The sequence below is a fragment of the Eubalaena glacialis genome, chromosome 15 (assembly GCF_028564815.1).
Source record: "Eubalaena glacialis isolate mEubGla1 chromosome 15, mEubGla1.1.hap2.+ XY, whole genome shotgun sequence".
Classification (NCBI taxonomy): Eukaryota; Metazoa; Chordata; class Mammalia; order Artiodactyla; family Balaenidae; genus Eubalaena; species Eubalaena glacialis.
In genome coordinates, this window is record NC_083730.1 from 18,785,206 (window position 1) to 18,812,341 (window position 27,136).

At 36.5% G+C, this 27,136-nt stretch overlaps 1 protein-coding gene across 4 annotated transcripts in view; it reads right to left on the reverse strand.

Moving 5' to 3' along the window:
- The window catches only part of WDR7 (WD repeat domain 7), a 370,109-nt gene that overhangs the window by 326,475 nt on the left and 16,498 nt on the right, over positions 1–27,136 (reverse strand). For 3 of the 4 annotated variants that reach the window (XM_061169471.1, XM_061169468.1, XM_061169469.1), the window contains exons 2-10: positions 26,724–26,803; positions 23,237–23,408; positions 18,462–18,568; positions 16,814–16,892; positions 13,166–13,340; positions 6,212–6,288; positions 5,248–5,367; positions 1,576–1,721; positions 1,118–1,220 (exon numbers count right to left, since the gene is read on the reverse strand). In XM_061169471.1, coding sequence (XP_061025454.1) covers positions 1,118–1,220; positions 1,576–1,721; positions 5,248–5,367; positions 6,212–6,288; positions 13,166–13,340; positions 16,814–16,892; positions 18,462–18,568; positions 23,237–23,395 — 966 coding nt within the window. In that variant the 5' untranslated portion in view covers positions 23,396–23,408; positions 26,724–26,803. The remainder of the gene's footprint in view (positions 1–1,117; positions 1,221–1,575; positions 1,722–5,247; positions 5,368–6,211; positions 6,289–13,165; positions 13,341–16,813; positions 16,893–18,461; positions 18,569–23,236; positions 23,409–26,723; positions 26,804–27,136) is intronic. The other variant, XM_061169470.1, reaches the window with a different exon arrangement.

Consider the following 27,136-nt stretch of genomic DNA (forward strand, 5'->3'; position numbering starts at 1 on the left):
TAACCAGTATTTCATATTTCAATGTGTATCTAACACCACACAGTACATATATTTTAATTTAAAATGTATTGGGGAGCTGATACATAAAGAAACATGGTATGTATTTGTTTTGTTTCATGGTTTTTTTTTTTTTTTGGCCGTGCTAGCAGCTTGCAGGATCTTAGGTCCCTGACCAGGGATTGAACCCAGGCCCCAGCAGTGAAAGTGCTGAGTCCAAACCACTGGACCACCAGGGAAATCCCATCATGTATGTTTTTTATATAAGTCATTACCCCTTAATTTAAATAGAAGTGACTATCTAGTTTGGAGAGCAGTAAGCAGGAGTTTAAGTTAAGAGACTAAAGGACAGGTCATAGAGGATCTTAATTGTACATGGATGTATAAATTCTATATATTCAAAATATTCATGTAAAAATTAATTCCCTTCCCCTCGCAATCCCTCCACATAAAGATGGAACAAAATGTTCAGAATGAAAAAGCTGTGGAAACCTAGAACTTAAGTAAAGGAAACTTTATTTCCAAAACCAAAACTTCTTTCTTAATGCTCAAAGAATAGAGAGTTGAAAACCCAGTACTAAGTGCATTTCAACTTTAAATTGATATTAAGTAGGTTTTTAGAAGTCATAATAAATTGGGTTTTTATAGGGAAAAAATGTCTTTTTTCTTTATTTCTAATGCCTAATAATTTAAATCACTACATGATTTTGGGGAGATACTGCAATACCTTGTTCAAATAATAATCAGTCAGCATTATTACATAATTATCTTTGTCCTTCTAAAATTACATCTCTCACTATGTTTATAACTGCATGAGTACAAAATCAATTTCTACCATCAATATGAATTTTATCAAAAAGTCATTGCCACTTTGTAATCAGTATAAGACCATTTTTATTCCTGGAGAAAAGTGAATGCTACATTATAGGCATATTATAAGCAAATCTGAAAATTGTGCTTATAATAACTGATGAGGTCAAAATGTTTTACAGCATCTAACACACAGCTTTGAATTGTATTGAATCTTTCAAATGCTTAGCTACCAAAGACACCAATAAATATAGTTGTAAAAATTTTTCAACATAACTACCAATTATAAATGATACCTGAAGAATTTTACCTCTTTATCTGTTCGATCCAAGAGGCTATGTTGTACCGGAGGAACTAAATTTTCAACTGCTTTCCCCACATCACTGCGGAATGAATCACTAGCTGGAAGGCAACTGAAAATGAGAAAAATACAACATTCAGTAAAAATACTGACATTAAATATTTTATCATACCATATGATGACTTTTTTTGACAATGGACAAAATATGGATGTTTTAATTATAGTTAATTTAATATAGGCATGAAATTAAATAATTAATGTTACTAACATACCCTACTTCAAATAAAAACTCCACCTAATCTCTGTGCTTAGAAGTTAAACCTCAATTACAAATCTAACTTAAGTTCTCAAGTTTTTTACCTAAATTAAATATTTATACTTTCTACATTTTCATACTTTCAGGTTATACCCCAAATTTGGAATCTTTTGCTTTCAATTAAAGTCCTAACTTATTATTTATTGAATACCTGGCAGGTAGTTTGTAAATATAACTTTGCCCATTTTCAGTCCAAATGATGACTTTATCTGCCGAGACAAAGTCACCTCCAGTCCATGTCTGTCCATTTTCACTTGGACCCGAGCACAACAGGGAGTAGTCTCCAGCATCAAATACCTACGAGGAGTAAGAGATTCGCAATCGTTTTAAAAACCATAAAACAAAATAAGACAATTTAACCATATAAAAACTTCTTTTTGGCAGTAACTGACTGAGAAAGTCATGCTGGTGGGTTGCAGTACCATCTACATGTTGTTTTCGTATGCATTTCCCTGATGACTAATGAAACTGAACACCTTTCTACACATTTACTGGCCACCTGGCTTTCCTCTCTTGTGAAATGTTTTTGTTCGTTTTCCTATTGGGCTGTCGGTGTTTTTCTTCTTGACCTGTAGAAGTTGTTTTTTATCAATAATAGACGAGTCCCTCATCATATTGTACACCATAGCTATCTTCTCTCACTCTGTGGGTTGTCTTTTTTTTTTTTTAATACATCTTTACTGGAGTATAATTGCTTCACAATACCGTGTTAGTTTCTGTTGCACAACAAAGCAAATCAGCCATATGCATACACATGTCCCCATATCCCCTCTCTCTTAAGCCTCCCTCCCTGTGCTATGCTGCTGCTTCCCACCAGCCAACTATTTTACAGTCCGTAGTGTATATACGTCGATGCTACTCTCACTTCACCCCAGCTTTGCCCTCCCACCCCATGTCATCAAGTCTATTCTCTATGTCTACCTCTTTATTCCTGCCCTGCAACTAGGTTCATCAGTACCACTTTTTTTTTTTAGATTCCATATATATGCGTTAGCATGTGGTATCTGTTTTTCTCTTTCTGACTTACTTCACTCTGTATGACAGACTCTAGGTCCATCCACATCACTACAAATAACTCAATTTCGTTTCTTTTTATGGCTGAGTAATATTCCATTGTATATATGTGCCACATCTTCTTTATCCATTCATCTGTCAATGGACGTTTAGGTTGCTTCCATGTCCTGGCTATTGTAAATAGTGCTGCAATGAACATTGTGGTGCATGACTCTTTTTGAATTATGGTTTTCTCAGGGTATATGCCCAGCAGTGGGATTGCTGGGTCATATGGTAGTTCTATTTTTAGTTTTCTTAAGGAACCTCCATACTATTTTCCACAGTGGTTGTATCAATTTACATTCCCACCAACAGTGTAGGAGGGTTCCCTTTTCAACACACCCTTTCCAGCATTGATTGTTTCTAGCTTTTTTGATAATGGCCATCCTGACCAGTGTGAGGTGATACCTCATTGTAGTTTTGATTTGCATTTCTCTAATAATTAGTGATGTTGAGCATCTTTTCATGTGCCTCTTGGTCATTGGTATGTCTTCCTTGGTGAAATGTCTATTTAGGTCTTCTGCCTATTTTTTAACTGGATGATTTGTTTTTTTGATATTGAGCTTCATGAGCTGTTTGTATATTTTAGAGATTAATCCTTTGTCTGTTGTTTCATTCACAAATATTTCTCCCATTTGGAGGGTTGTCTTTTTGTCTTGTTTATGGTTTCCTTTGCTGTGCAAAAGCGTTTAAGTTTAATTAAGTCCCATTTGTTTATTTTTGTTTTTATTTCTGTTACTCTAGGAGGTGGGTCAAAAAAGATCTTGCTGTTGTTTATGTCAAAGAGTGTTTTTCTTATGTTTTCCTCTAAAAGTTTTATAGTATCTGGTTTTACATTTAATTTAAGTCTTTAACCCATTTGGAGTTTATTTTTGTGTATGGTGTTAGGGAGTGTTCTAATTTCATTCTTTTACATGCAGTTGTCCAGTTTTCCCAGTACCACTTATTGAAGCGACTGTCTTTTCTCCATTGTATGTTCTTGCCTCCTTTGTCGTAAATTAGGTGCCCATATGTGCGTGGGTTTATCTCTGGGCATTCTATCCTGTACCATTGATCTAGTCTTTTCACTCTTGTGTGTGCACTTAAGAGAAGGCTGATCTCACATGATTATAAAATGCTTACAATGGGCACACAAGAAACCGGTATTAGCTACTGCCTCTGGGGAGGGGAAGGGAAGTACCCCGGGGGAAAAGCGTGTATATTTTTCACTGCATCCTCTTGTACTTTGTTTTACTTCTATTTGGATGTGTTTTAAGTTTTAAGACAAAGGAAGGCTCCCATATGGCCTACTACAACGAAGTAGCTGCTAGCTTTTCTTCTCTAATCTTATTCCCAAACAACATTCATATGGTCAGGCTGTCCACTCTGAGACAGGATAGCACAGTAGTAATGAGAGCAGCTGCTGCAGTCAGGCTGCCTGAGTTGTATAACCTTAGTCACTTGTACAACCACCACCACTTGTATAATCTTAGCCAAGTTACTTATCCCCCCTACGCCTCAGTTGCCTCATCTGCAAAATGGGCAAAGCCACAATTCCTGCTGTGGCAGGTGGCCTCTAAAATGGCCCCATCGATCACTGACTCCTGGTAGTATTAGGAACCTCACGTAATCCTCTCCCTTGAGTATAGGCGGCATTTTGTGACTGTTTCTAGAGAACTGAATGTGGCAGAGGTAATGGGATCTCAGCTCTGAGATTAGGTGGGTCTTGGCTACACCTTCTCTTGCTCACTTTTTTTTTTTTTTTGCCACGTTGTGCAGCATGTTTGGCATCTTAGTTCCCCGACCACGGATTGAAGCTGTGCCCCTGAATTGGGAGCATGAAGTCTTAACCACTGGACCACCAGGGAAGTCCCTCTTGCTCACTTATTCTGAGGAAGGACAGCTCCTGTGTTGTGAGCTGTCCTAATGGAGAGGTCCTCATGGCAAAGAACTAAGGTCTCCAGCCAACAGTCAGTAGGACCTGAGGCCTGTCAACCACCTGGTGAGTAAGTTTGGAAGCAGACCCTCTCCTAGGTGAGCCTTGGGATGAGGTAGTCATCCCGGTCGAAACCTTCATCACAGACTGTGAGAGACTCTGGGCCAGAGGTACCCAGCCAAGCCATGCCCAGATTCCTGACCCACAGAAACCCAAATTCCTGACCAAAAACAGATGATTCATATTTGTTGTTTTAAGTGACTAACTTTTGAAGTAATTTGTTACACAGGATTAGATAACTAATATACCACCCCTCGGAGAGTTATTTCCAAATAATACATGGAAAGCTTTGAAAAATATGCTAGGCACAGAGCAAGTGATCAAAACTTGATGGTTCTTTTTCTATTATGGAAATATTAAAGTCTGGCAATGTGGAAGTAATATATACCTTCCATCATTAGCTCTTTAGTGACAGAAGAAGACCTTGCCAACTCCAAAATGTCAGAAAAGAATGGCAATTGGGATAATAACAACCTACAAAGATACAGCCAACTTGCAGAAAACTCACCACCATTGCCCATGCTGTACTGACAAGACAATGAAAAATATGGTAGCAAAAGGCAGAAATTAAGATCAATAGAACTAACAACCATTAACTGAATCATTCTATGAACCAAAACAAAAAAGACAACTATATAGAGCCAAATTCCATACCTCAAAATATGATATCAAAATCAGACCAAATGTTTCAAATATTCTCACACCAAGCTCCGCCTTACAATTATCTTTGGAACTCTGATAAACCAATATCATGAAGGGCAAAAATACAATTTCTTACTTATGTAGTTATCTTACCCTCCAATACTTGGAGCACACAACCAGAAGCGACCTCTGTGTGAATGCACAAAAAGAGATGCTTTGGCAATTCTGACAATAAATTGGTTTGGACTCCTCTTCAAATATTGGCTCAGTATCCTGAAAAGAGAAAGATCTGTAAAACTTTAGGATTGGCTGGGTCGTCAGTTAAAATTATCACACAATGAAAAAGGAAACAAAATAAAGGCATCTCTTGATATGTTCATCAATTTAGCTCCTCACGTGAGAACCAAGGTAGTAAAAAGCAGCAAAGATATACTCTAAAATCATCTGGGTACAACATCTTTGCTACAAAGCTACTTAAGATTAAAATACTAATGAGAGTCAGAGTGTCATCACTGGAAATGACAGACGATAAAAATTTGAGTCAATCCTAATTTTTATAGTTACATGTGCTTGTAGGTTAAAAAAAAAACTCATCAATTCCTGCACTTTCTCCCAGATTCAATGTCTAAAAATTCCCTAACTGAAGAGATTAGTATCTATATTGCCAGAAAATTGATCTGCCTTTCTTATTGATAAAAAGTAACAAGGAATTCAAGTCCAAAGAACTCAGAGGACTAAAACTTGCTTTGTATCCTCTTTGTGGTGGTTTGCTTTTTTTTTTTCCCCTCAAGCAAACTACCTTTTAACTGCAAATTTAAACAGAAGCAGTTGAGGAAAATCCTCTTCTGTGTTTCTCTACTTCAGATCCTGTACAGTATGTTTCTCTGCTTTGCATCCTTGATAAGGCAGGTATCTATCCTCAAAAGGGGAAAAAAATAATTCACGTACAGAGAGAGCATACTAGGGGACTCTTCTATACTATGTCAATAAGACTATTGAGAAGAATAGCTTTTTCCTTCCTCTTTAAGTAAAAAAGAGAAGGGGCCTATCATGACTAAAACGTAAGACTCCATAAGAACAGAAACAGAGAACTCACTTCCAGCCTCATTTGTCTCACCTGCAGGCCACTTATTTCCAAGGTAACAATCCACACCTTCAAGATGCCCGTCACTGAGAGCGCCACCACGGTATCCTCTACACCGAGAAGGAAGAAGAAGCCAGTTACAAGCACAACATGCTTTCTTTCTAAACAATAATATGGATACAACAGTGACATGGACCATGGTTTGCTTTTTCTTTTTTTTTTTTTTTGCATCACCCTCCCTCCCACCCTCCCTATCCCACCCCTCTAGGTGGTCACAAAGCACCGAGCTGATCTCCCTGTGCCATGCGGCTGCTTCCCCCTAGCTATCTATTTTACGTTTGGTAGTGTATATATGTCCATGCCACTCTCTCACTTTGTCCCAGCTTACCCTTCCCCCTCCCCATATCCTCAAGTCCATTCTCTAGTAGGTCTGCATCTTTATTCCCATCTTGCCCCTAGGTTCTTCTGACCATTTTTTTTTAGATTCCATATATATGTGTTAGCATACGGTATTTGTTTTTCTCTTTCTGACTTACTTCACTCTGTATGACAGATTCTAGGTCCATCCACCTCACTACAAATAACTCAGTTTTGTTCCTTTTTATGGCTGAGTAATATTCCATTGTATATATGTGCCACATCTTCTTTATCCATTCATCTGTTGATGGACACTTCGGTTGCTTCCATGTCCTGGCTATTGTAAATAGAGCTGCAATGAACATTTTGGTACATGACTCTTTTTGAATTATGGTTTTCTCAGGGTATATGCCCAGTAGTGGGATTGCTGGGTCATATGGTAGTTCTATTTTTAGTTTTTTAAGGAACGTCCATACTGTTCTCCATAGTGGCTGTATCAATTTACATTCTCACCAACAGTGCAAGAGGGTTCCCTTTTCTCCACCCTCTCCAGCATTTATTGTTTGTACATTTTTTGATGATGGCCATTCTGACCGGTGTGAGATGATATCTCATTGTAGTTTTCATTTGCATTTCTCTAATGATTAATGATGTTGAGCATTCTTTCATGTGCTTTTTGGCAATCTGTGTATCTTTTTTGGAGAAATGTCTATTTAGGTCCTCTGCCCATTTTGGGATTGGGTTGTTTTTTTGATATTGAGCTGCATGAGTTGCTTGTATGTTTTGGAGAATAACGCTTTGTCCGTTGCTTCATTTGCAAATATTTTCTCCCATTCTGAGGGTTGTCTTTTCATCTTGTTTATGGTTTCCTTTGCTGTGCAAAAGCTTTAAAGTTTCTTAGGTCCCATTTGTTTATTTTTGTTTTTATTTCCATTTCTCTAGGAGGTGGGTCAAAAAGAATCTTGCTGTGATTTATGTCATAGAGTGTTCTGCCTATGTTTTCCTCTAAGAGTTTCATGGTGTCTGGCCTTACATTTAGGTCTTTAATCCATTTTGAGTTTATTTTTGTGTACGGTGTTAGGGAGTGTTCTAATTTCATTCTTTTACATGTAGCTGTCCAGTTTTCCCAGCACCACTTATTGAAGAGGCTGTCTTTTCTCCACTGTATATTCTTGCCTCCTTTATCAAAGATAAGGTGACCATATGTGGGTGGGTTTATCTCTGGGCTTTCTACCTTGTTCCACTGATCTATATTTCTGTTTCTGTGCCAGTACCATACTGTCTTGATTACTGTAGCTTTGTAGTATAGTCTGAAGTCAGGGCGCCTGATTCCTCCAGCTCCGTTTTTCGTTCTCAAGATTGCTTTGGCTATTCGAGGTCTTTTATGTTTCCATACAAATTGTGAAATTTTTTCTTGTAGTTCTGTGAAAAATGCCAGTGGTAGTTTGATAGGGATTGCATTGAATCTGTAGATTGCTTTGGGTAGTATAGTCATTTTCACAATGTTGATTATTCCAATCCAAGAACATGGTATATCTCTCCATCTATTTGTATCATCTTTAATTTCTTTCATCAATGTCTTATAATTTTCTGCATACAGGTCTTTTGTCTCCTTAAGTAGGTTTATTCCTAGATATTTTATTCTTTTTGTTGCAATGGTAAATGGGAGTGTTTTCTTAATTTCAATTTCAGATTTTTCATCATTAGTGTATAGGAATGCAAGAGAGTTCTGTGCATTAATTTTGTATCCTGCTACTTTACCAAATTCATTGATTAGCTCTAGTAGTTTTCTGGTAGCATCTTTAGGATTCTCTATGTATAGTATCATGTCATCTGCAAACAGTGACAGCTTTACTTCTTCTTTTCCGATTTGGATTCCTTTTATTTCTTTTTCTTCTCTGAGTGCTGTGGCTAAAACTTCCAAAACTATGTTGAATAATAGTGGTGACAGTGGGCAACCTTGTCTTGTTCCTGATCTTAGTGGAAATGGTTTCAGTTTTTCACCATTGAGGACGATGTTGGCTGTGGGTTTATCATATATGGCCTTTATCATGTTGAGGAAAGGTCCCTCTATGCCTACTTTCTGGAGGGTTTTTATCATAAATGAGTGTTGAATTTTGTCGAAAGCTTTCTCTGCATCTATTGAGATGATCATATGGTTTTTCTCCTTCAGTTTGTTAATATGGTGTATCACGTTGATTGATTTGCGTATATTGAAGAAGCCTTGCATTCCTGGGATAAACCCCACTTGATCATAGTGTATGATCCTTTTAATGTGCTGTTGGATTCTGTTTGCTAGTATTTTGTTGAGGATTTTTGCATCTATGTTCATCAGTGATATTGGCCTGTAGTTTTCTTTCTTTGTGACATCTTTGTCTGGTTTTGGTATCAGAGTGATGGTGGCCTCGTAGAATGAGTTTGGGAGTGTTCCTCCCTCTGCTATATTTTGGCAGAGTTTGAGAAGGACAGGTGTTAGCTCTTCTCTAAATGTTTGATAGAATTCGCTTGTGTAGCCATCTGGTCCTGGGCTTTTGTTTGTTGGAAGATTTTTAATCACAGTTTCAATTTCAGTGCTTGTGATTGGTCTGTTCATATTTTCTATTTCTTCCTGGTTCAGTCTCGGAAGGTTGTGCATTTCTAAGAATTTGTCCATTTCTTCCAGGTTGTCCATTTTATTGGCATATAGCTGCTTATAGTAATCTCTCATGATCCTTTGTATTTCTGCAGTGTCAGTTGTTACTTCTCCTTTTTCATTTCTAATTCTATTGATTTGAGTCTTCTCCCTTTTTTTCTTGATAAGTCTGGCTAATGGTTTATCAATTTTGTTTATCTTCTCAAAGAACCAGCTTTTAGTTTTATTGATCTTTGCTATCGTTTCCTTCATTTCTTTTTCATTTATTTCTGATCTGATCTTTATGATTTCTTTCCTTCTGCTAGCTTTGGGGTTTTTTGTTCTTCTTTCTCTAATTGCTTTAGGTGTAAGGTTAGATTGCTTATTTGAGATGTTTCTTGTCTCTTAAGGTAGGATTGTATTGCTATAAACTTCCCTCTTAGAACTGCTTTTGCTGCATCCCATAGGTTTTGGGTCATTGTGTTTTCATTGTCATTTGTTTCTGTGTATTTTCTGATTTCCTCTTTGATTTCTTCAGCGATCTCTTGCTTATTAAGTAGTGTGTTGTTTAGTCTCCATGTGTTTGTATTTCTTACAGATGTTTTCCTGTAATAGATATCTAGTCTCATAGCGTTGTGGTCAGAAAAGATACTTGATACGATCTCAATTTTCTTAAATTTATCAAGGCTTGATTTGTGACCCAAGATATGATCTATCCTGGAGAATGTTCCATGAGCACTTGAGAAGAATATGTATTCTGTTGGTTTTGGGTGGAATGTCCTATAAATATCAATTAAGTCCATCTTGTTTAATGTATCATTTAAAGCTTGTGTTTCCTTATTTATTTTCATTTTGGATGATCTGTCCATTGGTGAAAGTGGGGTGTTAAAGTCCCCTACTATGATTGTGTTACTGTCGATTTCCCCTTTTATGGCTGTTAGCATTTGCCTTTTGTATGGAGGTGCTCCTATGTTGGGTGCATAAATATTTACAATTGTTATATCTTCTTCTTGGATGGATCCCTTGACCATTATGTAGTGTCCTTTGTCTCTTGTAATAGTCTTTGTTTTAAAGTCTATTTTGTCTGATATGGGAATTGCTACTCCAGCTTTCTTTTGATTTCCATTTGCATGGAATATCTTTTTCCATCCCCTCACTTTCAGTCTGTATGTGTCCCTAGGTCTGAAGTGGGTCTCTTGTAGACAGCATATATACAGGTCTTGTTTTTGTATCCATTCAGTTAATCTATGTCTTTTGGTTGGAGCATTTAATCCACTTACATTTAAGGTAATTATCGATATGTATGTTCCTATTACCATTTTCTTAATTGTTTTGGGTTTATTATTGTAGGTCTTTTCCTTCTCTTGTGTTTCCTGCCTAGAAAAGTTCCTTTAGCATTTGTTGTAAAGCTGGTTTGGTGGTGCTCAATTCTCTTAGCTTTTGCTTGTCTGTAAAGATTTTAATTTCTCCATCAAATCTGAATGAGATCCTTGCTGGGTAGAGTAATCCTGGCTGTAGTTTCTTCTCCTTCATCACTTTAAATGTGTCCTGCCACTCCCTTCTGGCTTGCAGAGTTTCTGCTGAAAGATCAGCTGTTAACCTTATGGGGATTCCCTTATGTGGTTTGCTTTAATGAAATTAAATAATAGCATGTTTTACAATTAGCATGAAAACCTAATTCTATATTGTATGAAATAACAGAAAACAGATTTCAAAACAGGTTAATGAAGATGATCAAAACTTTGGAGTTCAAGGAAAAGGTTTTTTTAGCTGCTTGATTTATTTCTAACTTACGAGTTTTAATAATTTCAAATATTCTTGATTACTATGCTAAGAAATAACTTCTTAAAAAAAGTTTTTAAGAATTTAAAAAACTAAAAATCAAACACACAACTTTTATTCTTCAAAGTTCACTTTTAGTTATTCGTCATGGGGGAGCACAGTCACTTTCTTTCTTCAGGGCACACATTTCCCCTTTTCCCACCTCCCTTGCCCGCCACCTTATTGCACACCACACCCTCCACAGGCCATGATCAAGAGAAAGACATGACATAAAACCTAAATTCATCAGCTTCGGGTGAGGGAGCAGTCACAGCACCACGGTAATATTCGTGAACTCTGAGAGGAGGGGCGTTAGATAGTAGTCTAATGCAGGCTCCAGAGTGAGGGAGTATGCGTTGAAATCACATTTTCTTCACTAATTAACCAGTGAACTGTGCATAACTTAACTAACCTATCCTAAATTCAGTTTGCTTATCTGTAAGCAAATGTAAATGAATAAAGTAATGACACTACCTACCTTAATGGTCTGTTATGAGAATTAAGACACACCACAGGTATAGCCCTCAACACATCAATAAAAATTAGTTATTACTGTTATTTAAAAAACGGTGTTTGCTACATTTCAATATAAACTTTATTTGTACTGCCTGGCTCCATAGGCAAGGTAAAGCACTGAAATGCACTGATTACAATTCCACAATCTCTGTACAAAGAAGCTAGAACAACTACTCACAAGTCTGTCAATTACTGTAAAAGTGCAACATACCAATATATCTAAAATTCTCAAATATCTACACACTAGAATAGGGTAAAGCAGATTAAAAATTGTGTATGTTAGCAACTTTATAAACTGACAACACTTAGAAATGCATGCACAGCACAAAATTTTCCATTAAAGTTACATTCTATCCTATTCAGACCAGTGTGTACATGTATATTTCACATGTGGATATTTCCCACACACACCTAGATAATGTTTTTTGTACCTATGTACAAACTATTTTTAGAGACTTCATCTAAGCTGGGCAGCCTTCCTACTTGCCCTCAAAGCCCCTTCACTGCCTTCACTAATTCTAGCCTCTGTGTTATTTCTCTATCTCGTCACATTTCACACGCTGAACTGCCATTTGTTTGTATATCAACCTCCCTTACTAAAATTTGAGTCCCTTCAGTAGTTCAATCCTTCATACCTAAAAGACAGTAGGCACTCAATAAATATCTGCTGAATGGCTGTCAAATAAAAAGCTATGTGCTGATTTCCAACCATAAGAGGTAATAAAGGAAAGCTCCCACGAAACTGAAGGCAGTTCACCAATGGAGGTGGTGTAACACAGTGGTAAAGTAACCGCTCTGGGGTCCATCTGGGCACCAGTAAGCCACAAACTTGCTCTGTGATCTTAAGTAAAGACTCCACCATGCTAAACTTCACCCATCTCCGCATCCACACATCCTAAGACAACTGTACCTATCCCACTGGGTGCTGTGAGAACTGTTACCATATGTAAATGCTCAGCATGCACCCGATACTGTGAGCACTCAGTAAATGAAGTCTCACGGCGGTGGCAGTGGTGCTAATTACAGGTCAGCCTTTACAGAAGAGCACACAACCATGAGGCATTTGGGAGGAAAAAAATGCTCCAAAAGAGACATATAGGAATATACATGTTCAGTATTAATTACTGTTCTTTTCCTGAACAATTTTACTTTCGTTCTCACAATTGTTACTGAAAGGTTTCAGTGGAAATGAAGAAAACATACTTGTATTTGCTGAGCATCAACTACGCACCAAGCACTTACCAGGAACTTTCATTAAATTTAATTGTGTGTAATCCCCTCCCTTTTCATCATCTCCACAAAAAATGGAAACACCCCTATGCCTCTTCAGCAAGTGACAAAACCGGGCCCAAGAAATACACAGATAAACTACAGTTCCTCCCACCATACCTCCAAGGGGTTAAGATATTCTTCTTCCACTTCAGAAAATCACTGACACACTCTAAGACAGCCAGAAACTAGTGATCTAGTCCATGGAATGGAGATAATGTAACACTTTAAATCTTAAATAAATCAAAGACTCCTTTATGAAGGTAGAGACAGACCATAAATCATGAGAGTAGTTATTTCTTAAACCTAAGAATAAAATATAACAAAGTATATTAATATGCGACACATCGTACAACTCTACAGTAAACTAACCATTAAGTCATAGTGTAGAAATTCCTAAAGGGCACACTGACCTTGTGTTCGGTGGGATCGAATAATACTCATGGAGCTAATCCAATCTGGAGAGATCTTTGATACTAAGGAGTACAGCACCTCAAGGCTGGTGGCATCCACCACGAGGATTTCGGGATAATGGCCATGGCATAGAAGCCTTCCCTCTCTCTGATTTCCAACAGAGAACTGGTAGAACTAAAAGGAAAAAGATTTTTAAATGTTCTTTACTTGAGATACTTGATTCACATGGATTCACCAAGCTTATTATGATGCTCAATTTCTCCAGTAATATTTCCAGACGTATACCATATGGTACATATTACATGCATCTGCACATGTCTACACATGTGCAGACATCAAGTTACATTAATATTTCAAAATATCTAACAAAATTATTTTCTTCCTAACATCTTATCTTCCTTTCTGAACTATTTGGGAGGAGAATTCATGATAATTCTTTTTTGTCCTCCTGTAGCGTCTAAAACAGGGCTGTTGAATGAATTAATAAAACACCTGAATAAAATCAGCTTCACAAATCAAAGCAAAAGCGTAGCTCACGTGGGTCACAAAAATAATGAGTTTGAGATGAATGAGAATCAGTGAGTATAGGTTTATAATTACTAGTTATGACCAAATAAAATTTAGAAGCAAGGATGAGTCTGTTCAAATATAATCAGAAGTAAATTCTGAGTAATCTAAGTGTGCTATTGTAGATTAGAGTGTGAAACAACCGTTATAAACCATTCTCATAGTTCACATTTATACTTTGTGGAAGAAAAATAGAGGAAGAACCAATACGATGGTGTTACTCATGCCAACAATAACTCAAAAGGATAAGATGAGTTTCCATCAAGCAAAGAGCAGAGAAAGAATGACTCTAAGACCAACAACTTATCAAAGGTTCTGTCTTCCCTTAGCCTCAAAAGAAAAAAAAAAAAAGTGATTCTCTTAGTGGAATGATCCTCCTAAAGGATTTTTAGAAGGTAAAGACATCTAATAACCAGACTACTACTTTCCAAGGGATTGGACCTTATACAAATCACGTGAGGGCAAGCTAGACACCGCACAAGGGGCAATGCTGTAACCACTCCACAACTGGGGAGATAAGTAAGAAACCCAGGTCCAGTCTGCTCCCACACTCATCCATCCACTGCTCAGAGCTCAACGCTGCATGTGAAGGAAGACAATCTTTTCTCAACTATGAAGTCCCCTGCACAAGGGGCACAACTTCTTAAACGTAAACACTGAGCATGGAGCACATTAACTAAGTGCAAGGTAGCACCACTAAACCCCAGAGAGGGGCCTAATAAAATGCAGACTATCATGGGGGGACCTCTAGATCTCAGGTTGATCCCTAACACACGATCTGGGCTCCCAGGGACTGCCAGGCTCTCGCATGCATATAATAATGTGACCATAGGTAGCCTTGATCCACAGAAGGGGAGGATGTGTGAAGGAGAAAGGGATGGGTGCATGTAAGCAAACTTTGTCAGTGCTCACTCAGCACTAGCCAGGAAAGACATGTGCACTGCAGTCACTAGAGAAGAGCTCTGTCCTGAGGGCAGGGATATTTTATTAGATCTGCCTGACTAAATGCCTCTCACTTTTGCTTGAAAGTTATATTCTCAAACCATCTTCCGAACGCTGATTTAGCTTCCAAGACACTTTGATATCGGCAAAAAAGGTGTCTCTAATGGAGAAATAGGTTTTCCAAATATTAAAAAGGGATGCCCCCATGTGATAATTTAATAAGTTGGCACTTCCTTGTGATTTCAGTTAAGTGCCAATGCCATCAAGGTTCATCATTTCTACATATATAAAAACAACCTGGGAACTTCCCTGGTGGCGCTGTGGTTAAGAATCTGCCTGCTAGTGCAGGGGACATGGGTTCAAGCCCTGGTCCAGGAAGATCCCACATGCCACGGAGTAACTAAGCCCGTGCGCCACAACTATTGAGCTTGTGCTCTAGAGCCCGTGAGCCACAACTACTGAGCCCACGAGACACAACTACTGAAGCCCACATGCCTAGAGCCCGTGCTCCGCAACAAGAGAAGCCACCGTAATGAGAAGCCCGCGCACCACAACGAAGAGTAACCCCCGCTCGCCGCAACTAGAGAAAGCCCGTGCGCAGCAACGAAGACCCAACGCAGCCAAAAATAAATAAATAAACAAATTTTTTTTTAAAACCTGCTTCTGAACCTGAGAGGGTGAGGATCACGCAGGAAACAACTGTCACACACGCTAGTAAATGCCAAAAAGCATCTTCTACTTAGAGATGGCTGCCAATCTAAATACAGAAGGCCTAATACAGGATCTGATAAATAGTAGGCACTGAAAATATATTGAATAAAGATAATTTTGCCTAAAATATAAACCAAGTTTTTAAATCATAAAATTATACAACAGTTAAAATATTTATATCCAATGAGTTTGATACTTATATATAATTTTCCAATTAAATTATCTATAAAGTCAATGAATCTAAATGATTTTATTATCCCTTCTCTCTTTACAAATCTTGATGATTCTTCATATGATAAAAAATAAATAATACAGGCCCTTTAAATAAAAAGTATATGCTGTAACAGCATTGAAGAAGCAATTTTTAAAAGGACTTTGCCAGGGCAATAAGTAGTCACTAAAGATTTATATCACACTAACCATCTGTGAAAATTTTCCTTTGCTTTTCTAATTTGTGTTAGCACAGAAGGTTTTCTTTCTCAACAAATGATTTTACTTGTTTGTTTTAAGGGAGGCAGTATGATATAACAGAAAGAACACAGTCCCTAGAGTCAGATAAAGCTGATTTGGGATCCTAGTGCCAGGAATGACTCACTGTGAGACTGGGGCAAGTCATTTAATCACTCCGGCTATCAGCTTCCTTATACATAAAAGGATATACTCCTACCTAATTTGTAAGGATGTGGGGAGGACTAAATGAGAAAACATACAAGAAACACCTATATAATATTTGCTATAAATGTGAGTTCTCTTCTCTTCTCTTCCCTCTTCTTCCCCATTGAGAACATAAATCACATTTTCTATATACATTGTAATTTCCCAACACTCAACACAGCAAATGATGAGTAATTTGAAGCACAAAGAATTTGACAATTATGAAAGAATACGGAAGAATACCAGGAATGTAAGTGAGAAGCTATAAATTCCTGTGCAAATTCCTGCGTAAGCCAGGCATATGAAATGGTCCTTTCTTTTACAGAGTTGTGAAGTCAAAACACGAACTCAAGAACCAACTGCACAAGCAAGGAAAAGGGCATCATCCCCAAAGTGGATTGTGTCAATCATGAGTGGGATCACAAAGGCTTTAGCAAGAGAGAATTCCATTATTCAGGATCTAGAACACTTACCCAACCAGTAAAGGGGCTCTCACCTGGGTAACCGGGATAGTCAGAGAGAGCAGAAGCGGCGGTGACAACGGCTTACCTTACGTCTTTCCACATTAGTCTCCTCTTCTTTGTTTTCCTCCCCCACTACACTGTCTTATGAACAACACTTTTACTATTCTAATTCTAGTCTTCCTGTCCTATTAGCCATCCCCACCCACTTCTCATATAAAAATATAGACTCAATGTTTTAAAAACATTTTTTCAATTGTACACCTATAATAAATTGTGCTGACTTGGCCAGTTACAGAAATTGATACTAACCTGTATGCCAGTATGTGTGCAAGCTAATTTTGTAAATTCAATACATCTGCCATCATTCACGTCCCAGAGGCACATCTCTCTGTAAAATAAGATAACAGCTGACTTTAAATCTGAGTTTTGAAAGCACTGTTCAACTCTGTCACAGTGGTTTAAAATTAATCTTCCATTAAAACTGACACATTTCCGAAAAAGTATTGATAGTATATAGTCATTATTGCCGTTCATCAAAAATTCTGCTCCTCCCACCCACCATCCTAAACTCCCCTCCAACCTAACTACCCCCACCTTGATCCACATTCTTTCTGGGCACCTGGGAGGACTGCACCTCCTGGCTCCCTTTTAGTTGGTGGAGTCTTGTGAGTAGTTCTGGCCAGAACTGATATGAGACCCTCCAGAACTCTCCTCCTCTGCCTCTGTTCCAGATAGAGGCTGCTCCTTCACCCTCAGCCTCAAAGTAAGGAGAATTATGAAGCAGAGCACAGCCCTAAGTGATATATGAAGGGCAAGTGACAAAAACTAGAAATAAACTTTCAATTTAAACCACTGCAATTTTCCATCGGTTATCAACCTACTAGAAAACTTAGCACTGCAAAAAGCAAAACTTAAGGTCAACTGAATTTCAAATCTTTGCAAATTAAATATAATATTCCAGTTTTGATTCCATATTTATTGCAGAAGTTTTATTGCACACATACCAAAAGAAAAAAGCTTTATCTCACACTAAAGATACAACATTCGAAATTAGAAATGTCAATATGCCTTGTATTTTAAAGAAATAAACTTAAGATTTATTTAACAGAAGACAACATTTATAAAATGTAATGATCCTGATATTAGGGTATTCTTTAAGATGCCTTTTTCTATACCTCATATGGTATAAATTTTTCAAAAGAAATTCACCCGATCTATTTAGAATATTCACTCTAATATGAATTATCCTTTAATTGGCCAAAAGATACTATATTTTCACCTGCTGCTGCCTTTCAGTTACACAAGGTTCTTTTTAGATTCATAAATTATGAGGAGTGGAAGGGACAAGTTCTTAAATAATTCTCTTCCAGATCCCCAACTCCCTTCAATAACATATTGTGTAAATATACAATTTTCTAAACACTCTAAAAGTTTTTTCTTTTAATTCCCCACACTCTAGACCCTACAAATACTGTTCAATGACCTACCTCTCCAAAAGCAAGCTCTATTCTGAGCCTTAGGAATACATGTAGCCATATTAGTACATTAATGTACATCAATATAACTGTTTAAACTTTTGCATGGCTTCATCTTCCAAATTTATGCTAGCCTAGCATCACTGAGGTTTTTTAAAACTCTCAGAGTTGTCGGCCAACTCAGTAAAAATGCCTTGGGGATTAATGACCATTCTTTAAATTTTATGGTATTCTGAGTTTCTCAAAAGCAAGGCAAAAACATAATCATAAATTACAATAAAATACAAAGTATTACAAAAATCATTAATAAAGATAAAATTCATTTTGAAAACCATATTTCAAATATCTTTATGTTGAAACAACTGAGGCATTTATTTAAAAGACACGCCAAAAGAAAAAAAAAAAATTCCCTACTTACTAATACAGTGGTCCTATTTGCAATACAGACTTACGAGGAGAAAAGTGAATAAGAAAATACTTACCCACTCTCGGATGCGCTCACAATATACTGTTTGTCACTAGAAGCACAAGCTTTAGATAAACAGGTGATTGAAGCTGTGTGACCAAACAACAGTGCTCGAGGATTAACCTAGAAATACACAAATATGTTGATATTAGTACCAAATTTTTTTAAGTAATCATTTTTAGGAATCCTGTTAAATATTCAGTACAATATACAGATACAGATTTGAGAAGAACTGCTCAGAACACCAAAAACTAAGAGCTGCAAAACACTGACTCCCACCAATTTAATGCACACAATCATCCCACCACGTAGTTCTAAAGTCAAAAGTGGAAAACCAAGAGGTGACATTCCTTGCCCAATATCACGCAGAGAATGATGGAACCAGGATTTAAAGCAGGGCAGTGGTTAGCACTAAGCTCCAATACACTGAGAAATCAGGTTAAGAATGTGAATTAGTATATAAAATAATTTAACCTCACCTATTTTTAAAATAATACCTTGCATGATTTGAAAGTACATTTAGAGTCTCTAGACCGACATCCCCAAACACAAAAAATAGAGAACAGGTACCCTACCAAAAGCTGATATCAATGTTAACTATCAGGAACCAGATTGACCTTCACAGGCTAATGATTTAGTGCCATAGTGCCTTATGAAAGGATGGCTTAATACCCACTATTCTAAAACAGTCTAGCAATCAACCCCCAAATTCATCTACTCTGTACCAAACTGCATGCTATCATTTCAGGTTACTTCAAGGCCTTAAGTAATTTCAGGATATCTTTCTTAAACATTTAATACATACAAATAATATTTGTAACACATGTACAAGACATAAAAAAATACATAACCACATACTCAATACCCAGTTTAAAAAAACAGAATATGATTAATACCTTTAAAGCCCCTTTCATGATACCCATTTTGCAAAGAATCAAAATCGCTTTAGCCATATTTTGCATAGTTATAATTAAAAGAAAAATACAGTCATTGTTTACGGTTAGAACAGGCCTAGAATGTTTTCTCATACATCCAAAATTTTCTCATACATCCAACCCCATTTCTATACAGAGACTCTGTGTTCCTCCACTGGAAAAAAAAAAATAATGCTCTTGGTCAATTCTTTAATTTCTCCCAAGAAAATCAAATTTACCAATTGTTAGTTTTATTTTCAATGTACATGGCTTTGCTAGAAAATCCCATTTTCAGTCATAATAGAGTAACTAGAACTGACTGTACTCCCACCAAAATCTAGAAAAATGAACAAAAATAATTGAATGAAGTATAAAAATCACATAATCATCTCAATAGAGGCAATAAAAGCATTTGACAAAACTCAATATCCCTTCATGATTAAAAACTCTCAACAAATTGGGTATAGAAGGAATGTACCCCAACATAATAAAGGCCATATACAACAAGCCCACAGATAACATCATATTCAACAGTAAAAAGCTAACAGCCTTTTCTCTAAGATCAAGAACAAGACAAAGATAGCTACTCTTGACATTTCTAATCAACATAATACTGGAAGTCTTAGCCAGAGCAATTGGGCAAAAAAATAAACAAACAAAGCATCCAAATTGAAAAGGAAGAAGTAAAATTGTCTCTGTTTGTAGGTGACATGATCTTATATGTAGAAAATCCTAAAGACTCCACGAAAAGACTGTCAGAACTGATGAACAAATTCAGAAAAGTTGCAGGATACAAAATAAACATACAAAAATCAGTTGTTTCTATAACAACAAGATATCTGACAGAGAAATTAAGAAAGCAATCCCACTTACAATAGCATCAAAAAGAATAAATTACTTAGAAATAAATTTAACCAAGGAGGTGAAACACCTGTATTCTGAAAATTATAAGACACTAATGAAAGAAATGGAAGAAGAAAAAAATAACTGGAAAGATATCACATGTTCTTGGGTTGGAAGAATTAATGTTATTAAAAGGTCCATACTACCCAAAGCAATCTACAGAGTCAATGCAATCCTATCAAAATTCCAATGGTGTTTTTCAGAAATAGAAAAATAGAAAAAACCATGATAAAATTTGTGTGGAACCATAAAAGACACCAAATAGCCAAAGCAATTTTGAGAAGGAACAAAGTTGGAGGCTTCACACAATAAGTATTAATATAACTGGAGGAAAAATAAAAATATGGCATATTGTTATATTTATACCTTTTATCTATATCTCACCATATCTCATAAAAATTTGTCATAGTTATTAACTAATAAACATTTCACACATAATCAGTACAAAGATATATAAGATAATCTGTTCAACATATTCAAAAAACCATCCATCATCAAAGACCACAGTTCAAAATTGATGGTTATCAAGTTATCAGTGGCAAGGTGTGATGTTTAGAATAAAATGATGTGATGTGTCAGTTCTTAAGAGTAAACACTAACATCAATGTTCCAATCTGGGACTTTGAGGCTCCTAGCTCTATAGTCAGCCAACAAAAGGCACTTCTTTTTTTCCCCCCTTTAGCTTTTTTTTTCTTTCTACTACCTGAGATGCTACAATTACATTCATTCACTAAATGCTTACTATGTACAAGCGCTGTGATAACTGCTTAATACACATTCCTTCATAGAATCCTTACCACAACCTTGTGTAGTTGATCCTATTTGAAACATGGCAAGACTTAGGCACCAAATGGTTAAAAACTGCCAAAAGTCACACAGCTAGACACTACAGTAGCCAAGAGTGAAGCCAACTTCGCGCACCTGCAACATCTGAGCTCTTACCATAATGTTTCACTTCTTTCATTAATGCCATGTATTATACTATTCTCTGCAATTGTAGTTTTATTCTCTGCAATTACAGCTTTATAGGTAGTCGAAGCATTCAAACACTGTATACTGTAGACAATACCTGCATTAACAGGTTCCCTCCTTTACTCTTCTCACCATCTGTCCAGGTTCTCACTAAACTACTGCTTCTGCAATATCTCTCAGATATTTTATTGCCACCATGTTGGGCCAGGCTGCCGTTTTCCACAGGTAAAAGGAGACCAAGATATGGATGGCAAAAGTTCTAGCTACAGTTTTGAATCCTTTCCTAACAAAAGAAGGGAAGACACCATGACCTCAAGAGAAGGTATTTTGTGCCCTCCCCACTCTGTATGTTACATGAATTCTTATTGGTCCTTCACAGGCATAAATGACTGCTATAAAGTACATTAAGAAGGCCCTCCATATGAATCAAAAGACAATAACCGAGGCACTTTTTATTCAGCCTTCTTTTCCCCTGGGTAAATAGTCCAATTCTCTTAAAATCTTTCAAAGGATGTATTTCTCTCCTAGTCAGTCTCCTCTCCCCGCTTTATCCCTCTTACTTGAATTTAAATAAATATAACATTCTAGTGAAATCCATGCAAACAATTCAGTAAAAGAATGGTTTCTAAGATCTTACAAGTAAGTCTTAGTGCTTGTAATAATTCCCATAAAATGTGGTGGGATTTTGCTCTCCTTGTCACTACACTGCTGACTCATATTTAGTTTGCTATCAATCCTGAAGGCATATCACGTTCTACAACACTCATTTCCAGTCACTTTCCAAACTGTATCCCTAGCCTTGACATGTCATCCAAGTGTGTGGATCATTTTTTCAGTTCTAGCAATTCCATGCCTAGGTGAATACCTAAGAGCAACGAAAACATATGTCCACACAAAAACTCACACACAAATGTTCAAAGCAGCATTATTCACTATGGTCAAAAGTAAAAACAACCCAAATGCCCATCAACTGTTCAGCAGACAAATAAAATGCAGTATACCTATACAATGGAATACCATTTGGCCATTAAAAGAAATGAAATATTGATACATGCTACAACATGGATGAACCTTGAAAATATTATGCTGAGTGAAAAAAGCCAATCACAAAAGATCACATACTAAATGATTCCATTTACATAAAATGTCCAGAATAGGCAGATCTATAGAGACAGGAAATAGATTTGTGGTTGCCCAGGGGACATGGGGGTATATTGGGAGTAACTGCTACAAAGTACAAGGTTTGCTTCTGAGGTGATGAAAATGTTCTAAAATCGACTGTGGTAATGGCTGCACAACTCTGTGAACAGAGTAAAAAATCATGAAATTGTACACTTTAAAGAGTATATTGTATGGCATGTAAATTTTATCTCAATAAGGCTGTTAAAAAAAATGTTTAGTTAAAAAATCAGCTTTCTTGCCTCTACATTCCATGCCAGCTACCACCCCATATTCTCTGTTCCCCCCTTACAGAAAAATTCCTGGGGAGAGTTGTCAGAGATTGGAGGTTAAAATATGGAAAAAGAGAGTCTCTCCACAGAGAGCCAGCACCCAGAAGCAGAGCACACTGACCAAGCCACACCAGGAAAGGATGGCGAAAAGTACATAGCGACTTTTAAAATAAATACGACAAAATTTACAAACAGTTTTACAAAAAGCTTTGCTCTCTTCAAGACATTGACCTTAGAAGGTATAAATGCTCAAAATTGTTTTTTAATATCTTTTTTGGAAACCTCCTTCAATATGGTTAGAAATTTTCTGAAAAATCTTAAATGTAACATATTAGGCCAGGTAGGATAGCTATCATAATTGAGTATCAAGCCAAAAGCCAGGAGAAGTCAACTCTGATGAATAATGTAAATAATCATTCTGAATACCAATTTTAGTCAAAATATATCTCACAGAAGATATATTATGAGGTCAAATTATTTTGGAACTGTGTTATTTTTTGTTAAGTAGTTTCTTGTATGTGAAAAGTACAATAGGCACTTCAAACACTCACTTCCAAGTCTACTGAAAGATCCCAGAGACATATTTGCCCATCATGGCATCCAGTCACGATCGTGGACCCGTCATCTGTTAAAAGTACTGCTGAGATGCAGTGGGTTGGTGCTTTGCGACCCCAAAGAACGATGGGTAGAACAAGGCTGTTTCCTGCCATTGTGCTTTCAAACCTGGAAATGTTATAAGAATAATGTCAAATGTTACAATATTTCCTTCTAAAACATATTACACATTTTTCTTATGAAGCCAACTTGAACTTCCTAAGTGCCAAAAATTCCTCTAAACATTATATATATAAATAAAACAGACACATACATAAAAGTATATAAAATCTAATTAAAATCTCAATTAATCCTCACAACAAATCACACAGTAAGTACTATTAGCACTCCTCTTTCACATGTAAAGACAGTGAGTCATAAAGAGTTGCAAAGTGAAAATGGAAGAAATGGAGCCCCAGTCAAGACCCAGGCAGCCTGACTTAGAACCCGGGGTCTTACTCACTCTGCTATGCTACCAAGGCAAGTGAGGTCTCCAAATCTTGTTAAGTCTCCAAACCAATAATAGTTAGCAATGTCCAAGAAAAACTGAGAGTTTTTGACAGTGTCCTAAACATTAAAAAGAATACTGCCCACTGAGAAACTCATTCACCATATTTAGTACAAACCTATTATGTCTCAAAGTCACGAATGTCTTTTATTCTAAACTCTGAAACCTGAGGGATAAAGAACTTTAAACTCATTTCTGCATAATAAAAATTTAGTTCTGGTAAAGGTGTTTAAATTTGAGATGAATAATCAATTAAGCAGTGTATATTAGAGTACCCTGTTTGTAGCACAAATATAAGGAATTATTCCTTCATATGACAAAATTAAGATCTAGTTAGTGAAACAACTAGATTTAGGTGTTATAAACTGTGTGATTAAAGACTTAAATACTAGTTCATAGAAATTCAAGAGACATGAAAACTGGCATAATCAGAGAGGGCTCCATATAAGACAGAGACTCTGCCAGACCTTATGAGACACTAGGAGTCGCTGATAGGCTTGGTTTCTACGTGGCAACAAAAGATATGTGTATGATCTAGACTCTTTAGAACGCTAAGATTGTCCTAAGAAATTTTCAGAGACACTTAAAGGAATAACCACTTTCTATGAAAGAAACTAGTTTAATATCCATGGTCCTACTGCTGGTTGCTTTTAGCAAAAGTCTTTTCTTTAATCCACTACTTACACTCTTTAAACAAATAAATAAAACTAAAACTAAAATCCCTTTCCCTGGAAAGAAAATTAGGCAAGTAAAAAATTATGAATGATGTTTACCAAAAGCAGCCTATGTATATTACATCTTTTATTTTTTGTTAGAATTCATGGCTGTCATCAATTTGTTTCCCCCAAAACTTCATCTGTTTTCTACAAGTAAAAGTTGTTTGCTACAACTTAGGAAAAATTCCAAGTTCCCTTCCTATTTATAAAACAATTTATGTATCATGTTCAGCAGTTCATAGACTACTATGACACTAACAATTCTTTCCATATTCCTATTTAATATTAGAAAATGAAACAAAGCACTGAGCCAACTTTAACAAATTTGGTACAGCATGTTACTGGCTGAATAACATATCCAACAGTGACTTTCTCAAAAAGAGAATCTGGAAGGAGTTCATTTTTCCATGGTGACAACATTCATTTTTAAGTTATATCACTGAAGATTTCTCTCAATTAAATAAGCTCACAACATCTAACACAATATGGTGAGATCTGGAAAGAACATTTCTCTCGATATTTGAGCACTCGTATTCGATGCGTATGCCTAGCTTGAAGAGAATGCAAATATACAGATTCAGGACTAAGGAATATGTGTGTGACAGGGGCATGTGTCTGTTCTGATGCAACAGGAAAGAACATTCTGGTATTCAAGTGACAAGGAGCTCAAGGAAACCTGGAAGAAGAATACATTTCATAGCTCTTAAAACAAGTGAAAATAATCGCCCGTAACATGATAAAGGTATTGGAAAACACAAGAAAACACATCCATCTCTAACTCAGCTTCTCCAGAAACTAAAACAAATCTTCACATTCTAATGAAAATCAGGAACTGACAGTCAATCAGAATCTGAGAAGAATTCTCATTAAGGGCAATCAAGAATCTTCATAAGGGAATACATTGTATTAATTTCCTAAAAACTGCCCTGACCACAAACTGAGTGGCTTAAAAAACAGAATTTGTTATCTCACAGCTCTTGAGCTAGAAGTCTGAAAGCAGGTATTGTCACAGTTAGTTCCTTCTGACGGTTGTGAAGGGAAAGGTCTGATCCACGCCTCTCTCCTTGGCTGGTAGAAGGCCAACTTCATGCTCACATGGTGTTCTCCTATGTACACGTCTCTCCCTTTTTTTATAAGGACACAGTCATGTTGGGTTAGGGCCCACCCTGATGACCTCATTTAACTTGATTACCTTTATAAAGACCTCCAAATAAGGGCACATTCTCAGGTACTAGAGGTTAAGACTTCAACATATGAATTTTAGGGGAACACAACTCAACTCATAGCAGGGACATGTCCTTTTAAAAGAACATAGCCTAAAATTAATTATCCAAAAAGCAATTCCTCCTTAGGAAATAATGTTACAGAACTTCACTATATCTTTTCCAGGGGATCATACTACATCAGCTTATCTGCTATTACAACTGCTTATCCGAGGAATTAGGTAAGAAGTTCTGTTCAACCAAGGTCGGGGGGAGGGGGGGGATCGAATTCAAAACTCACTGCTCTATATCCAAGGACATTAGGGATTCATTGGGATAAAAAAAAAAAAAAATCACATTTTTCTGGAAAAGGCCCAAATCAAAAGTGACTGAATAAATGATTAACGCCATATAGTATTAACTGTAATAGAAACTCTGAAGAAAATTCTTACTAACTCTCCAAAATATTGTGTAAAATATACTCATATTTTGTAACTAATACATTAAGGGGAAATACCACCTTTCAAATTTTAGAGTTATAAATAAATATGCTGTACGACTAGATGCTCCTAAAAACAGAAGAATACTAAGAACATTCAATTTTCATCTATGTTTGTATCAAATCTGACTTAAAATTATATTTAGACATTGGCTATTAAATAAAACTTTTTTACTGAAAAAGCTTTAGAGTCAAATAACAGCAGTTCTAGATTCTACCCCTCATTTTGCCACCAACCATGCAGGCATTGAGCATATCATCTCATTTCTGAGGCTTAGTTTTCTCATCAAGAGGTAGTTATAAAATTAATTTTGAATCATTTTGAAGTCAAAGAAATCAAATCATAAAGAGCAGGGGTCTGAGAGATAAAAAATCAAGTCATCTCTTTTGGTTACCTTAATTTCATGCATTTTTCTATTTCACCTAATTGCACCTATTTCTCAGTTCTATACAGAAATAAAACCATACTTCAGTTAAAAACAACAACAAAAATAATAGTTGAAAGAACACTGAACTTACAGTCAGAAGAACTATCTTCAAATCCTGACTCTTCTATGCAATCTTGAAAAAGTTACCCCTCTAGGTCTCAGCTTCCCCATCTGTAAAAGATGGACAATAATACCCTCCTTTCAGAAAGCTGTCATAAAGGTTAAGAGATATCATATATGTAATGTAACTAGTAAAATATCCATCACATGGCAGATGATCAGCAACTATTAATTTTTTAAAAACACAGATTTTGCTATTCTTCACATTCTGCTTCCACATCTACTGATTTCTTTCAGCACTGTCGCTTAACATTTAATAAAGTTGTACTTTTCAAGAGGTTACTATCTTTCACTGACTTTTTGACACAATATAAAAGTACTACTACTGTATATGCCTGTCAAACAATTCTATCTGCAAATACGACAATTCAATTCTGCATGACT